Source organism: Equus caballus, chromosome 4, assembly GCF_041296265.1.
Source record: "Equus caballus isolate H_3958 breed thoroughbred chromosome 4, TB-T2T, whole genome shotgun sequence".
NCBI lineage: Eukaryota > Metazoa > Chordata > Mammalia > Perissodactyla > Equidae > Equus > Equus caballus.
In genome coordinates, this window is record NC_091687.1 from 73,053,852 (window position 1) to 73,071,543 (window position 17,692).

The 17,692-nt window shown below is 34.0% G+C and overlaps 1 protein-coding gene across 6 annotated transcripts in view; it reads right to left on the reverse strand.

Annotated features, from left to right (window-relative positions):
* The window catches only part of IMMP2L (inner mitochondrial membrane peptidase subunit 2), an 854,823-nt gene that overhangs the window by 183,904 nt on the left and 653,227 nt on the right, over positions 1-17,692 (reverse strand). For all 6 annotated transcript variants that reach the window (XM_023640174.2, XM_023640173.2, XM_023640171.2 and 3 more), the window contains one exon: positions 14,802-14,904. In XM_023640174.2, coding sequence (XP_023495942.1) covers positions 14,802-14,904 — 103 coding nt within the window. The remainder of the gene's footprint in view (positions 1-14,801; positions 14,905-17,692) is intronic.

Consider the following 17,692-nt stretch of genomic DNA (forward strand, 5'->3'; position numbering starts at 1 on the left):
TCTGAAAGCTCAGCTAGTTACAAGAGTGAACAAGGGCTCTTTCATAGTCAAATAATTCTTAAACTGATCCTCCAAATTACTTCCTAAGATCAGTATTTCTCAGAGTGTGGTCCTTCTGCCACATTCACCTAGCCATTGGTGCCTCAAGAAAAAAAGACAAATCCCAAAGCCCCACTTTATAGTTATACACCAAAATCTTGGAGGGGCAGGCACAGGCATCTGCATTTTTAACAGGTTCCCCAAGGGTTTCCTAGACACACTTAAGTCAGAGAACCTCTGTCTTAATTTCTGCACTGTAGATTATACTGCAGGATTTTTGTAGGTTTAGGTTTTTTCACCTTTTGTTTCTTCATCCTCTAACTCATTTTACACAACGTTGCCGGATTATTATTCCTAACTTGCTGTTCTAATAATTTCTCTACCACATTCAAAAGCCTTCTGAGGGCTTCAGGGCCTGAAGAATAACATCAGACTTCTTCGTGTGATGTTCAAGGTCCTTAGTCATGGCTTTAGACTTTGCCTTTCCCATAGATGAGTTTCTACCCATATAAAATTGCTCAAACACTCAGGACATGTCCTAAATGCTTCCACCTCCATGCTTCTGCTAATTTCCTCTCTAATTCTAGAAAGTTACTTTCTCACTTGTCCATAATCCCAAATCATGTCTTTTCTTCGAAGACGAACTCATGGAAGTCTTTCCAATTCTTTCCTGCTGTAAGTAACCACTTCTATGGACTTCATAGTGTTTTATCTCTGTCTCTGTTAAGGCATTTATGCTTTCTACCTTTTATTATGTGATAGTGTGGTCTATCCTTTCGTCTGCCCAACACCCTGTAGAAGTTGGGAAGAACAACCCCTCTCTCTATGTTGGCATCAGCAAAATAAGTTTCCATAGAGCTGCCACAATTTTTACATGACCCTGCCCCCTGGCCACATTAGTTGGTCTAGAGGTAGATATCCGATCTAAACTATGGCTACCAGAGTGCCCTACTCCTTGACAATGACTGATTGTTCCAGGGTGGGCACCTGACTCAAGCTAGGCCAATCATAGTCCTTTATCATCTAGATCTTATTCCACTTGTCAGTAATTGGTTGAGGATTGGCATATGACCCAAACTGACCCTCTGGATTGAAAGCCAGAAGTCAGACTACTCCCTCTCCTCTGGCTCAAACTATGACACATAACACTGGGAAGCTGTCCACAGCCATGGTCATAGGTTGGGCTTCCCCACAGCTTCAAAAGGCCTTGGGGTGGGAGAGACAGGCATCTGGTCAGGGTGAGGCTGGGGGCCACTCCTTTAGCTCTCATGGTTCAAAACACTCTTAAAGCACTATTCACCGTTGGCTCACGGACAAGTGCGGGGACCTTGTGATACCTTGGGGGAGCCACCACCGCACGATAATTCTTGTCTTTTAGCTTATTTCTACTGTTTTATTATTTTTTTCTTTTTATGATGATGTTGAGTAGAAGAGAAAGGTTCATACTTCATTTACAAAAAGTTGACAGTGACATTTGCAAGAGATGGTATTCATCTCTCTCTCTACCTATCTCACTTTCTTTTTGTCCATGAAAGATGATTAAATTTCCTCCTTTGGTGGAGGGGTAGAGGAAGAGGATTTACAGAGCAGGAGGGATCTGGACTCCTAAGGTAGAAGGAGGGGTAAAAGAAATTAGGGGCTGACAACAGAGAATGTATGATGCGCTTTGAAGACGTGATATTTTACCTAGGCCCAGTTTACTTTTAATTGAGCAGGAAAAATATACAGAGTGTATTATTCATGCATCTGTAAATGATTCTGCTTTGCATGATTCATGAGGTTTTTGGTTGGTTTATTTTTAAACTGGACTGAAGTTATGGAAAATCACATTCGAACAAATATACTGATCAAAAGATCATAGTAATAGTCCCCTCGGCCATGTAGAAGCCTTTCAGGACTTAAAAACAAAGAATACGGAAAACAACTTTATAAAGAGGGTAATCTTCCTGAACCTAAAGGATAATGATATGTGAATTTAGGGTAATGTCTTCATTCACAAGCATATCCTGTTTAAACCCTTTTCATAGAGGGCTATCTTATTCATAATCTTTTTAAAAACCAAATACTAAATTTCCTTTGGTGAGACAAAAAAAAAAAAACGTATTGCGGAGAATGAACTCCAAAAGAATGAGTAGTGAGACAGTTAGGGGTAACGATAGGGTGCGGACGCATATAATAAAATTTCACATTAACATAATATTGTTACACGAAATATATAAAGCCTGAAGAGACTAGTTCCATCTAAAGGGAAAAATACTTCAGCTAAAGTATGGCAGGTTTTGTTTTGCTTTTAATTAAAACATAGAGAAGCATAATGTAACTATAATAAAATGAAACAAGAACTTACTCTTGAAAATTTATTTAAAGTTTTTATAAAGTATACTTTTGTGACTCAACAGTATACTACCATTTGAAAAGATAGAACAGTTTAACCAGCAATGTCCATCTGGGTAAAAAAGGTTATTTAAATACCATGAACTTTGATGAATGACCTTTTAAATGGCCTTACCCATTTTGTACTATTAGTTTTCAGTCATTTCAGGGTAATGCATTAAATCTGAGAACAAGAGCCCACTAAAACCCTGCCTTTAGATTTAAAGAATTCATTCTTTTAATGGTATTACAATTCGCTATTCAGTACATAAATTTTCTTTGTTTGAAAGACTGAGCAAATACCTATGTGTTTTGGTTTGGGTTTTTTTGTTTTTTCCCCTTAATGTCAGAAGCAGCATACAATTAAGTTTGTTTTAAAAGCCTCTGGACCAAATATTTTTAGATTAGAATTTTTCCTTGACCAGAGTCTACATAATTCCATAATGACTTGTAGAAATGACATAATTTATAATCTTATTAGTTTTTTTGAAGTGGAACTTAATTTATATGAACAACCTAAATATAATCATGGCTCATTTGACAGGAATGAGCCATTTCATTTGCCTGCAGCTTCCCAGTAAATACTAGGCAGATAGAATTTAAAGTCTCTGTAGGGAATAGGCAAATACATTTCACAACAAGGTAGATTTAAGTAGCTTTGAAAATGGTTTGTTAAAGCTCTTCAACTATAAATAAAATCACTGGAGGTCTATGTAAAGCTTTACCCTAATGTGGTTGTTAAAGCGTAAAGTAGATTATAGTTAATAATTATCTTTATGAAAATCAGGTTTGGCGATCAAAAATCTAAGCCCAAAATTCCACAACTTGATGAAGGCTTATAATTTCCCCTTTCCTTCTACTTATCACAATATCAATATATTTATCTTAATACTGTACTTTTATTTAAAGAGGAGTTTAGTTAATGTAAATTGAAACTAGGGTGAACATTCTAGTTTGCATTCTTCACATCATGTAGAAGGAATTCTACATCATTCCTTCAGCAACGTTAATAATTTCTTTTCTCTTTTTAAAAATATTTTAATTTTGAAATATATCATATACATCTACATTTTAAATAATTTCAAATGAAATTCAATGAAAAAGAAGTTTTTTTTTTTTAAAGGTTGGTACCCGAGCTAACATCTGTTGCCAAACTTCCTTTTTTTCTTCTTCTTCTTCTCCCGAAAGCCACCCTAGTAAATATTTGTATATTCTAGTTGTAGGTCCTTCTGGTTCTGCTATGTGGGATGCTGCCTCAGTATGCCTTGATGAGTGGTGCTAGGTCCACAGCCAGGATCCAAACCGGTGAAACCCTGGGCTGCTGAAGCGGAGCGTGTGGACATAACCACTCGGCCATGGTGCCAGCCTCATAACCATGCTTTTCTATCAGCCGGTTTAACAGTCAAAATAATTATTTTACATAAAATATTTCCTTCTCATTAGTCTCTACATTCTAGGTATCACCTTTACCTTTTCAAATATGTGAGGACTTTAGAAAAAGAGCAGAGAAGGCCTGTGAAAGGGGTAAATGGTGCATCAGCTGACATGGATGCTAAGTCTAAGAATAGAATTTTGATGGAATAATATTTGCCTTTAAGTTTGCTTGGTTTTGGGGAGTGTTGTTTGTTTTTGGTGAGGAAGATTGGCGCTGAGCTAATATCTGTTGCCAGTCTTCCTCTTTTTGCTTGAGGAAGTTTATCGCTGGGCTAACATCTGTACCACTCTTCCTCTATTTTTTTGCATGCTGAACACCACCACAGCATGGCTTGATGAGTGGTGTGTAGCTCTGCACCCAGGATCCGAAGTGGTCTACAAGAACCTAACCACTATGTCACCATGCTGGCACTGCCTTTAAGTTTTAATGAGTCTTGAGCAAGACCATTTTCCCTCCCAAGGTTAGGACAGCAAGTCTAATCATTATGAGGCAACACAATTCTCATCAGGTAGCCAAGACTGCCTGCTCAAATGTCTCTCCAAGTACTTTGCAAACTAAAGAAGTTTGGAGACATCCCTTTATCACTTCCATCTTTTGGTCTTCCACACAGAAATGATCACAAAAATCTCGTTATGATTTAAGCTCCTCATGCTTAATTTTAAGGTTTGATCCATTATAGGTGAGCATGAAGGCAGTTCAATATTTCAGCTGGTGAACTTCTCTAACAAATGTGGTGAGTTAATTCCAGGCAGCAGGATCTAACACACATCCAGTCAATCCTTGGTTCCTTAGGACTCTCAAGTCAATCCACTTCATATTTTTATTACCGCCACCTTGCCTAGGGACTAATCATCTCCCACTCGAACCAATGCTATCATCAAGTAATTGCATTCTCTACCTATAGCTTATTTGCAATCTATTCTTTCATTCATAATTTTCCCAAATCAGTCTTGCTGACATGCCTCTTCTTACTTATTACCTCCTGTCCAAAAATGCAAATGGCTTTTTAATGCCTCTTAAATTTGTATGTATGTAGTTCAGGATATAATATGCATGAAGCATAATACTGACTCTTCACATGGATAACTATATGGAAATTAAAACTTCAACCTGTAAAATAGATTTACTTTTATAAAAATATGTAGTAAGATTTAATAAATCCTTTAAATACTTAAAAATCAGTTTTATCTAAATAATTTTGATATACTTTTATGTTCATTAGTAGTCATTTTATTTTGCCTTTTGATTTGAAAAAGTACTTTTGGTATTTTGCAAAGATAATGTAGAAAAACTGGAAAAACTTTACTTTTAAATTTTTACATTTACTTTTCTTTTACATTTTGATAAACACATACTCAAATTTTCTACACTCTAAATGCAATTAAACATTATTTTAGCCTTTTATACAATGATTGCAAATAGAATGCAAATTATGTGGAAGTCTTTATTGTAACAACATAGTGATTTTGCTGAAATAGAAGCCACAAAAATTTTATGAATAAACATATTTTATGAATTACATGTGTTTTTATTATATTACTCTTCCAAACATCACAGGCCTTTTAGGAGAATATTCAGACTTCTGATAATAATTAAATTCAGTCATCTTGCACATGTTTGCTGGTTTTAGCCATATAAAGGTATATTTATCAAGAGAAAGGAACATATTTCATTTAACAGTTCGTTAACTTGATTTATAGCTATTAAATATTCAGATATGTGGTATGCGGACCTTCCTGCTCCAGGCCCCACAGATATTAAGGGGAGAGCTGTGAGTAACATGTAGACGCTGATGCCAACTTTTAATATTTTTATTTGTATAGTTATTAAAAATATTCTATATTTCAGATGTAAAAGGTATAAGGCATAATATAATGAGCACCTATGTACTCACCACTCACCTTAAGATACGATAGTACCAGTAAATTGGTGTCCGTGTTCACCCCTCCCAATCACATTCATTCCCTTCCCTTCTAGAAGTAACCACTAGCCTGAATCTTTATTACTATTTTACATGGCAAGTTCTCTAAAAGTGTGTTTTCTATTTGTTGATGATGTCTAGATATGCTTGATCACTAAATGTGATAGCTCTTATACCAGTAAACTTGCAGGACTGTCAATAATTCTGAAGATTCTCTTTGGGTTTCCTAAGAAGACAATAACATACTTGAGGCAAAAAAAAAAAAAAAAACAAAAAACAATTTAGAATGTTCCTTTCCAATCTCTACATCCTTTATTTCTATTTCTTGCCTTAACCTGCACAAAATTTTTAACACAATGTTGAACAGAAGTCATGAGAGTAGACCTGCTTGTCTTTTTCTGATTTAAAAGGGAAAGCTTCTAATATTTCCTCATTAAGAACGACAGGTGTTGGGGCTGGCCTGGTGGTGCAGTGGTTAAGTTCGCACGTTCCGCTTCTCGGGGGCCCAGGGTTCGCGTTTTCGGATCCTGGGTGTGGACATGGCACTGCTTGGCAAAGGCCATGCTGTGGTAGGTGTCCCACATATAAAGTAGAGGAAGATGGGCATGGATGTTAGCTCGGGGCCAGTCTTCCTCAGCAAAAAGAGGAGGATTCGCAGTAGTTAGCTCAGGGCTAATCTTCCTCAAAAAACAAACAAACAAACAAAACAAATAAAACAAGAATGACAGGTGCTGTAGGCTGATGATATTGTTTTAAGAAGTGGCATGATGTGATCAGAGTTCTTTTCAGAAAAATTCTTAGTGACAAAAGGATGGGTTGCAGCAGAATTATCCATGAGTCATATTACAAGAATTACTGTTATTTAACGCAAAGCCATGGGCCTGTGATGCCCCATCAACAGAACACACCCCATGACTCTGATTCTGACCACTGTAATAAAGAAGTGCATTTTCGCTTGCTTGGCTCACCAACTTCACACATTTTAATATACCACAAACCCACATGGGTCTTTCTATGGATAATGTCTAAAACTGCCATTATTGTGATTCATTACAGGCTCCATATATGGCTCCATTTCACAGAAAAGAATCACCCAAGTCAATGACAATCAAGTGAATCCTTTATTTAATTCTCTGGCAAGTCATTTCAGTAAAAATAACCAATAAGATGCTGAAACAAAGCAAAGTCATTTTTAAGATTACTCAACAAGCTTTACGAAATTTAAAAATGTCTGAAGTTACTTCCCAGAAGCTCATTCAACAGACAAAGTCACTTACATAGTTTGTGTTTGCAGATTAAGAGAAGTAGAAAACAAACAATTACCCAGCAAATACTTTATAAGTATATATTTAAATAAGGCAATTCAATCTCAAACTTTGAATCATAGTATGTTCAATAGCAGACTATTTCTCCTTGTATTGTGTAAGCTGGTCAATAGAAGATTTTTCTCATCTTTTGGGCCCCTCATATTTTCCACTTTATTTGTCTATGTAGACCTGCTATGTGGAGACTAATTATGTCTTACAAATCACAAGATAAGGCTTCAATTCCACTTTTGAAAAAAATTGTAAGAGCTTATAAAATTGTTAATTAACAACACTGCATATATTTCACTAAATCTTGGCTCCTGACCCACTGTCAGTAAATATACATTTCTAATAAAATGAACATACTAATTGTGTAACTAAACGGCCCAAAGGAATGGTATCTGCCATAGCAATGAAGTCTAATGACAATTCTGCTGACATTTCTCCTATCTGCAAATGAAATCATGTGGAAAATGATTTCTACACCAGCAGAATAATTAAGACAGAAGACAAAATCTGATTTGGTAGAAATGGAAGGTTAGATTGCCTCTGTTCTTGAGGGCCAGAGGATGATACCATACCCTTATCTCTAGTTGGCATTATGTTTCCCTGCTCGCTTTTTAAAATCATCTATTTTTTTAATGTCCTAACTGTACGGTAATAAATCCAACTAAAAGTGATGCTAATCCTAAGGGCATTAGCCCTTTTTGCTATACAGGCATTTCTCTCTTTTGAAAATTGCTCCAGAAAATGGGATCTTTTCTGAGACTTAGCTATCTTTGGATATACAGATTTTAATTATCATGGCATTTCTTTTCATTGACTTTGGCCTTTTTATGAAATGCATGCCTTTGTCTACACCAGTCAAATGAAAATTATACCTAAACAAAGTATGTGAGGTTGGTAGGTTCCAGCACTGTTAAAGAAAACTAGGAGAGAGAACTGAAGAAAACACCAAGGTAAGGTTTTATAATTTTAATAACCATAGGACTGTTGTTACAAATATTTTTTTATAAATAGAGATTATTTTAGTTCCTAACAAAATTTTTTAATGAACAAAAGCATATACTAGAAGAAAATATAACGAATTAAAGTCTAAGCAACATGTTTCAACGAAAGTGTGAAGAGAAGACTTTATTTGGATCCTGTCAACACAGTCTAATGACCTTTTTATTTGAAAATGGCTGATTTTAAGTAAAAGTTACTCTAGCTGCTTGAGAGAACTTGCACAAGGAAAATGCTACACTTTAACAAATAAATAAAATGAAATGTTAATTCATCCTCATACATCCCCAAGATTATTCTGCATTGTATGACTAGAATGTTCTCAATGTAGTTGAAACCTGTTAACCACTCCATGCATAAACCACTCCATTCACAAAACATGCTGCTGCATGTTTTATGCAATATGAGATTTTCCAAATAGTTATTATTTTCACTGATTTCAGAACACTCTGTTCTACCAAATCCTCCTAGGAGATTTCAGTTTTTTCTTAGGGGTTTTTAGTACACAAATGTCTATACCTCTAAGAGGTTTGGTCATACCCTGACTTAGAGTACCTCTTATGCTATTTTGGCACTGCCTGCCCTCTAAGTTACCTTCCTTGCAGGTAGGGGTTATACCTCAGTCATCGTTCTGTCTATTGCTCTTCTGACGTGTTCTTCCTGGGCATCAGGGCATCTCTTGATGATAGTGACAAATGGATGGGGAAGACTCACAGGTTCAGTGCACTCCTTATTATCCATGACTTCAGAATCTCTGCCCTTATAATCTCTGAATATTTTAAACATCACCTAAAACTCCATCTCAATCCTTCCCTTTGTCACACGGTCGTAAAAATATCAAAACTTCCCTTCCATGTCTCTTCCTCTCTGCCTTCTTGCATCTCCAAGAATCTTGTTTTGCTGCCCTAGTTAACCACATACTATATTTTATTTTTACCAAAAATGCATAATGTAGGGAAAAAGTTCCAAGCAAGTATGACTAGGTAATAAGCCTCTTAATATGTTCATTTCCTACACATATTACCTAGCAACTTCTCTCTGGTTAGTACAATCCTTGTTTCTCCTGATTCATTCTGCTCATCAGAATCCCGGGCAAAATCAATCTGGATAATTAGGAGATGGTCAAAAATGTGTTTTGAAGACATAAATGATAGGCTTGCCACGATACGAAAACATGAACTTTACTTTTCCTCTTCTTTACTTTTCATTACTTTTCAAAAAAGTAACAAATTCTTTGAACTTCATTAAATTCAAAAAGAATTCTATGGAATTTTAATCTTCATTTTAATGTTTTTCTTATAGATCATCACTTTCAGACCATTAGCTCATTTCATTAATACAGAATATTTCTAACTACTCATTAATTCTAAAACTATCATCTCCTATTAGGCATATTTCCCTCAAGAAAGCATTCTAGGAATCTAATATTTTACTAGGTAGCCATGAAATAAGGGATTAGATTAGTTCTTTCCCAAACTACTAGGAACTAAAAAGAATTCATATTTAGTATAACTTGCAGTTTCCTTTCTCAGTTACAGGCAGTATATCATGCATAGTTTCTGCATCCAAATTGTTCAGTTCTGCTTCATGGTCCCTACACACAAATTGTTCATAAGGTGACACTATGATCACAAACCTAAAAATCAAAATACTGTTATACATCTTAGAAAGGTTATCTTTGCCTTGAAATGTTTAAATCAAAGTTTTTCTCCTAACGTCCTTTGGTCAATGAAGTTAAAATAAATTATTTATTTTAAATACTAAATAACCAGAATTTCTATTGTAACATACATTCCTTACAACAAATTACTATACAGCAAACAGTAAAAGTATCTCAGGGGCTCATGACTTAAAACTAGACAAAAATGATAGAAAAACTTCAAAGACAGAAAATGTACAAGCTAAACGGAGGCCATGGAAAGAGTCACATTTGTGTTTTCACCAAAAGGAATGAATGAGAACCTATGAGAACATTCCAAATTTAAGTACTGAAGTGAATATTTATAATAAATGGAATAAAGAACCACTATATGCATTTTTAATTGATGAAGAGTCTGCCAATCTGAAATAGTTAAAAATTACTATTTGAAAATTCACAGCTATGCATATACACACACAAATACAAAATTTGCTTTTTATGTACTTTCATTTTAAGGTAAGCAAAAAATTCATCAATATCTACTATAATCAGTTACTTTTGGGTGCTAGCAAAGAATAGCATAGCTATAACATAAAAGGTATTAACGTCATCTATATGGAAGTAGTGATGGTAAAGGGAAAGAAATTAATTCCTTTCACAGAGCAAAAGAATTACTAAGAGAAGAGCTTACCAAATATTCCAAGCAACCAAAAACCAACATATAAGAATCATCAGATATCTGTAACATATAGTCCAGTAAAATCAAGTAGTAAATTGCACTGAAAAATGCTTCTAGACAATTATCATAATTTTAAAGGAAATTTACGAAAGATATTTCTCACAATAGAAATCTAACTAAAGTCACAAATTAGTGAATCCATATTATGAGAAGATAGGACATTTTCTATCATTGTGTGATGATGATATATTCAAGAGGTTTAGCACAGAGATACTCCATAGGGATATACTCATAATTGAAACATTTCCTACCCAATCACATCTGTGGTATTTGTCCCTCTGGCCATAGCACCATAAAACATTTTTATAGAACTCAAGTCAGAATGAAACTTAGAAGTCATTTACTTTAATCACATTTACCCTATTTTTTCTTAAATAACTAGGTTTTTTCTCATTATAAAAGTAACAAAAACTTGTCGCTAACCTTTTAAAAATAGAGAACTACAACGGTATAAAAAAGAATCAACCATAATTATAACAACTGGGGACAATTAATATAATACTGTATATTCTATTGTTTATTTTTACGTATTCACCTAAAACAATATCATGAACAATATATCATTAAATTCTCCACAAATATGATTTTAATGACTGCATAATATTTCATCCCCTGGATGAACCATACTTTATATAAATGTACTCCTATTTTAGGTTGCCGAGGATGTTCACTAAAATTTTTATTATATATGATATATACATAATCAAAAGATATACCATCAAAATTTTAGTGAACATCCTCGGCAACCTAAAATAGGAGAGCAATTAAATAAATTACATATATATATTTGTTCTTTTTATCAATTATTTATTTTAAGATGGATTCAGAGAAAAGGAAATTCTTCTATTTATACATGAGGAAATGCAGACCCATGCAAATTAAGTGACTCATAAAGTCTATAACCAAGATTATCTGATTTTCTGTGTTATTATAACATGTCATCTATAGTTGTAAGAGAGTCTACCGGTTTCTATTAGTTTCTTTCCATAACGGCATCCTGTATAAGTTAAAAGTACAGGTGTTAAATCTCATTCTATTGTAATGTATTCAATTACTATAACTTAATATTGCTATCTTTAAATTCATAAACCATTATTCATCTTTCACTCACAAAACTATTTAATTCACTTGGAGCCTACAAATAGTGGGAATAAACCAAACTAAAAAAGCCAATTCAAATATTAGGAAATAATAAACTAGAAAAAAACCAGAATGAGACATTCTTTTCTTATTCTTCTTTAGATTACAACTAAAACTCTACCTGAATATGGAAAAAGTCTGCTCCATTATGATTACCAGTAGGCAAAAATTTAAAATACACTGGGTAGATTTTATGGTAAAGTATAATTACTGCTCAAAGAGTTAAAGTATGTCAAATATATTTGGGTACATTTCTGAAGTTATTTGGGAGGGAAATGAAGGGTAAAGGCTTCATTCAATTTCCACGAAGGCAAGATAAGCATCCTAGAAACAATCCTGTCTGCCTTTAGATAGATTGTTTACATCCAGGAAAAGTGCATTCCTACTTGCAAGGGGAGAAATGAATCAACAATCCAGAAAGCCTGGCACTTACTGACCTTCCATATACAATCTCCAAGTGTGCCTGACTGAGAAGGCAAGACATTCAACTGAGAATTATTGGAAAAATAGAATAACTTTCAAGTCTATATGCATTTTAAAATTCAAGATTATTTTAGGTTTTTAGAATTATAAATCTTTGGTTTTAACTTTTTAGAATTATAAAAACATTAAAACAATTAAATTATTCAGATAAACTATTTATTAATCAAAAATGCAACGAGAAATCTCTACACTCAAACATCACAGCTTAGCTTTAAATAAGGATTGTGGAGGTTTACTTCACTTTTTTTCCCCTCTATCCTTTTAAAACTTGTTTAGGAGCATCAATATTAATAACTTTTCCTAGTGATAAATGCTATAGGAACACAAAACATGAGAACTCACTATAAAGGTAAAAATATATGTACTACAACTCAACAAATCCAAATAGCTTAATACATGATGTGACAAATGTTTTCCTTCATCCAGAAAAGGTTCGTCATCTAATATTGACAAAAAAATAATAAAAGTTAAGTTGATGGAAATTGATAACTTAGCCCAACCCATGAACCAAAAGCTGCTCTGCCTATATGTATTTATAGCCATTAAAAAAGGAAGCAAAAAAATCACTAAATTTCAAAGTAGTTCTGTGCCTCTGACTCAAATTACCAGTTCAAGTTGTAACTAACAAGTGGATTTCATTTAAAAACATGATATAAACTAAACGGCGTTAAAGTGCTACACATAACATATTTGTCGACGTTTTGCTTACTGTAGCTTCTTCTTATAATAAACACAATGAGATTGTTCTTGCCACATGGTTTTCACCTTTTTTTTTTTTAAGATATAAGTGACAGAGGATATTTCCATATCTGATGCACTTTTATAGGTATGCTCATAGTTCAATGTTCAAGATGCTACTGTTGAATACACAGCAGGAAAGGGAGGCCAGAAAGAGCTGCACAGTAGCTATCATACACACAAGGCTTTGTGCACTTCCTGGTACTCTGCCTATCAACTCTATCCTCTCCTCCCTCAAATAAGAAAGCATATGGAATACAAATGACTGAGAATAATATTAATGATATAGGTAATATTGCAGTGGCTTTATCTATTAATAAAGAAAAAGGAAAAGAAAAAGCAAACCAATCTCAAACTTTAGTATTTCCTTGTTAGAAACTAATTATTTAGCACACATCCCACAACTGATAACAAAACAACAGGTTTTAACCCTTCATTTCAAAGTCACTGCCATAACCAATTAAAAGCCAAACTAAAGTTAACTAACATTTTAATGTAGACTTGGCCAGCAATATGATACATTTAATCTTATTGATGAGAGAGAAATAAAACTGCTTTTAGCTGATTTATTTTCACTTTCAATTTGCTACTAAATTTATGCATAACTGTCACTTCTACTGCACTATGAGTGACCTACAACATTTCCAATCTGTTCGTCCCATCTTTGGTAGACTCTGCAAAGATTAAACTGTATTTTTGTAATAATTACTATTCAAGAGCAAGAAAGACTTCAGAAGTTTTTATTATCATCATTGCAACTAGAAAAAGGAAGCAACAGTAGTCTCTTAAAGTTTTCTTCCACTTCTCCATTATACTTATCCAATCTCATCTCTGTTATTGTACTTTTAGCCAAAGGTGAGTCAAATTGGCTGCTCCTCTGGTGAAAATAATAGTGGTCTCTCGTAATATGTGATGGAAATTGTCTTACAGAGACCACCAAAGTTTAGTTTTAGACAAAACTATGTCAATAAATTTCTTTTGCAAACATATCTGAAGGTGTTTAATATTAACTTATACTTACATAATAAATATAGATATGCCTAGCTTTAGGAAAATCTAATGGGGCAAGATTCAATTTTTTTAAATTTTTTTTCCTTTTTCTCCCCAAAGCCCCCCCAGTACATAGTTGTATATTCTTAGTTGTGGGTCTTTCTAGTTGTGGCATGTGGGACGCTGCCTCAGCATGGTTTGATGAGTAGTGCCATGTCTGCACCCAGGATTCGAAGTGACGAAACACTGGGCCTACTACAGCGGAGTGTGTGAACTTAACCACTCGGCCACAGGGCCAGCACCACAAGAGTCAATTTTTTAAACAGACATCGGTAACTAGAAATCAAGTGCAGTTTCTAGTAGTTAAAAGATTCTTCACTTTATATAATGATTTATTGCATGAATTCATAAATATAGAATTTCTATATGCATTCAAAATGAAAAAGATTTATAGAATATCAGTTTAGTCACAGATTTAGAATATAAACATGACATAAGGAACATCTGCATTTCTGCTATAAATTAAATGCTGACAAAATCTTACTTACCAATATGATTTCCATTATACTTGCATATTTAACTAAATTTAGAAAGTTGATGCCTATAGGTATTTTACATATTATATCTGTTAAACACTAACTGAAAACATAAGGTAAAAAGCATATCTGTGAGGAAAAATTGGACCCTCCTTTTGGGATCAGTCAGTCAGCTGAAATCATCTTTTGGTACTTTATTGAAGTGTCTAAGTTCTTTTCTATGAAACACACACACACATACACATGCCCATGCGCATGCACATACACACACACACACACATACACACACCTTGACAGCTTACTTTATCTATACAATATTTAAAAGAAAATTTTCAAACATAAACTGTTCTACCCTAAACTCATGTTCAGTCTTGGCCGGATTACCTGAGCAACCTATCTGACACATTTTGGTTTCTACATTTAAAATCTAATTATATCAGCAACAAGATGACTTACCGGACCAAAAGAATTACTGTCAAAACTGTGTCCATGATGATCACCTTCAACCCAGATATGACCACGGGGTACTTTGACATACCGGTTTTTGTGTCCTATAGTTCTAGAAATAAACAACAAAACCACTGAGATAAGAACAGAAAAGAGATCAAATAGCTAAGCATATAAATTCAGGAAGGGTAAAAATGCTGTTATAAAAACTCAACAGATTAGTAAAGGTTAACCATGGGGCTACTCTAAACTTCATTAAGATAAGGTTAGGACCCCGTACAGCTACCCACTGTAATTTTTTGCGTATTTCTGTAGGTAGGAATTTTGTGCTTAAATAAAATGCACTAGCACCAAATATAATGTTTTGCTATTTAATCTGATTCACAATATCATAAACAAGTTTTTACGAAATTCAATAAGCGCTAACAAAATATGGATCTATTTTTTTCTGATATTTGCTTTTATGTCAATGTTCAACTCGGTCAGCTGCAAGTTTCATTTTTGTAGTCAAATAAACTTCTCTAACCAACTGATAGTACTTTTCATAGCCTCAATACTCTAAAATTCAGCGTATATAAGAAAGAAAAAATCCTGGACGATCTCTTGTCAGGTATAAACTATCAATGTCTGCTGAAAACTTCTGATCAGCACTATTTGATTTCATAAGTTATTCTTGAAAATGAGAAGCTTTTTAACAATTTTAAAGACTATTTAAAGATCAGTGATACACAGCGGAACATTTTATATTCTTAAGGCTGACAAGAAAATGGAATAAAGAAAGTCTCTCTCACACAGTGCTGAGGGCAATGTAAAACGATACAACTTTTTTCTTGTTTTGCCATTTTGGACCTATTTTTATCAAATTTATTAATAGACTAAAATTTACATGCTTTTTGACCTAGTTATTCTACCGGTAGAACTCCATTCCAAACAAGTAATCAGAAATATGGACAAAGATTTATTATTGGGATGTTCAACACAGGCCTTTTTATAGTAAAAAAATAATAATCTTCCTAAATATCTAACAACATGGCATTGGCTAACTAAATTATCATACAACCAATTAAATAAAAGGGATGAGATTACAACAAAACATTATCCCAATCTTATAATAATAAATTCTTTTGGGGGCAGAGACTGTTTTCTTCTTCTTTTATTTCGCAAAGCACTCAGGAAAATCCCTAGCCTAGAGTAGCTTCTCAATAAATGTTGGTTGAATGAATGAAGGAATGTCACCCCCAAGGCTATAGAGTTAAGCCAAGAATCCAAGCTTTGCACACTGTTCTTTGAGGTGGAGTCCCCATCAGAGCGTTTTTGTTAGTTAGTTAGCAAGTTGTATATGTGCAGAAGAATACAGAGAAAAGGAAAAATATACATAAATTGGTGCTATAGAAATTCAAACTATTGATTATCTAGAATGATTTTTAATTTTCAAGATAATTTCAGTGTTGAATTACTTTGCTTCGATCAGGAAATTATTCATGCAAGGAAGCAATGTTGTGGCCATTACAAGCCCACAGTAAGGTAATGACTGCTGTTTATTTTTAATTACTACTGGGAAGAAGAGCTTCAGCTTTTTAAAGAAAAGCAAAAACAAGTTGAACACATCTTACCATGATATACTGTGTAATATAAGTGTTCTTCAATTAAAATCAGTCAATTAGTTTTTGACGTCTCTACTGCTTTTATCATGAGATTGCCTCTAAGAACTAATATCCCACATCAAGTGTTAATGACTGGGAGAAAACCCTTTTACTTAATTGTTGGCAATGCACACTCCTAAAAAGTCCAAACATTTGTTCACCTTATTAAGCTGGCTATTTTGGATAATATTCAGAAAGAAAACAATTACTCATTTTTTCTCACCAGATAATCATTCAAGCAGAATTATGAAATGAAACCAGCATAAAATCATTTCTGCCATGAAATGGTAGGTTTTAAATCAAGAATATTTTTCTGGAAACAAAAAGAATGATATAAAACTCAGATTCAATTTCAATGTCACATAAACCAAGGAGTCAAGATACTTGTGGTAGAAGATGATAGTATCATAAAATTACCGGTGATAGCTGCACATTTCCTTGTATTGATTATCTTATCCAAAAATTTAAATACACCCATCTTCCCATCATTGTCTACCTCCTTACAATGCTTTATTTTTCTTCACTGCACCTACTAACACTTGACGTTCACATGTTGGTTTATTTGTTTATTGCTTATCTCCCCCCGACTAGAATGTAAACTTTGGAGCTTTGTGTTTCTTGTTCACTAGAGTATCCCCTGAGCCCAGAAGAATGCATGGTACAAATTGCTCAACAAATATTTGTTAAATGAATGTGTAACTGAAGAATGAAAAATACTGCTAAAAAGGCAGAATAATACAGTGGAAAGTGCATAGAGTTCTGGAAACAGACTAAACCAGTTTTAATCTTGATACCATTACTCACAAGTAATCTTGTGCCAGTTAGTTTCTACCTGTATTCGCCCACCTTTAAAATGAGATGAATAAGACACACTCTGACTGGGTTGAGATGAAGTTTCGTAGTTAGATGAGAATATAATGGAGAAGTTACTAGGGAATATAGTCTCTGCAATCAGCCTATCTTGGCTTTTATATCTGACAACACTTTCAAGTTTATGTAATCTTGGGCGAGTTGATGAAACTCTAAGTGTCAGTTTCCTCATTTGCAGAATGGGGCAAATAATGGTACCTAACTCAAAAAGTTGTTCTATGGAGAAAGGGGCATGTATTAAACACTTGACAAATGGATTCTCTTATAGTTGCAACTTTTTGAAGTAAAGCACTCAACAGTTCTGATGTATAGTAAGAACCCACTAAGTGGTAGTTATTATCGCTATGGTCTTCCTTTGTCCACTATTTTCTTTCATTTCAAAATTCA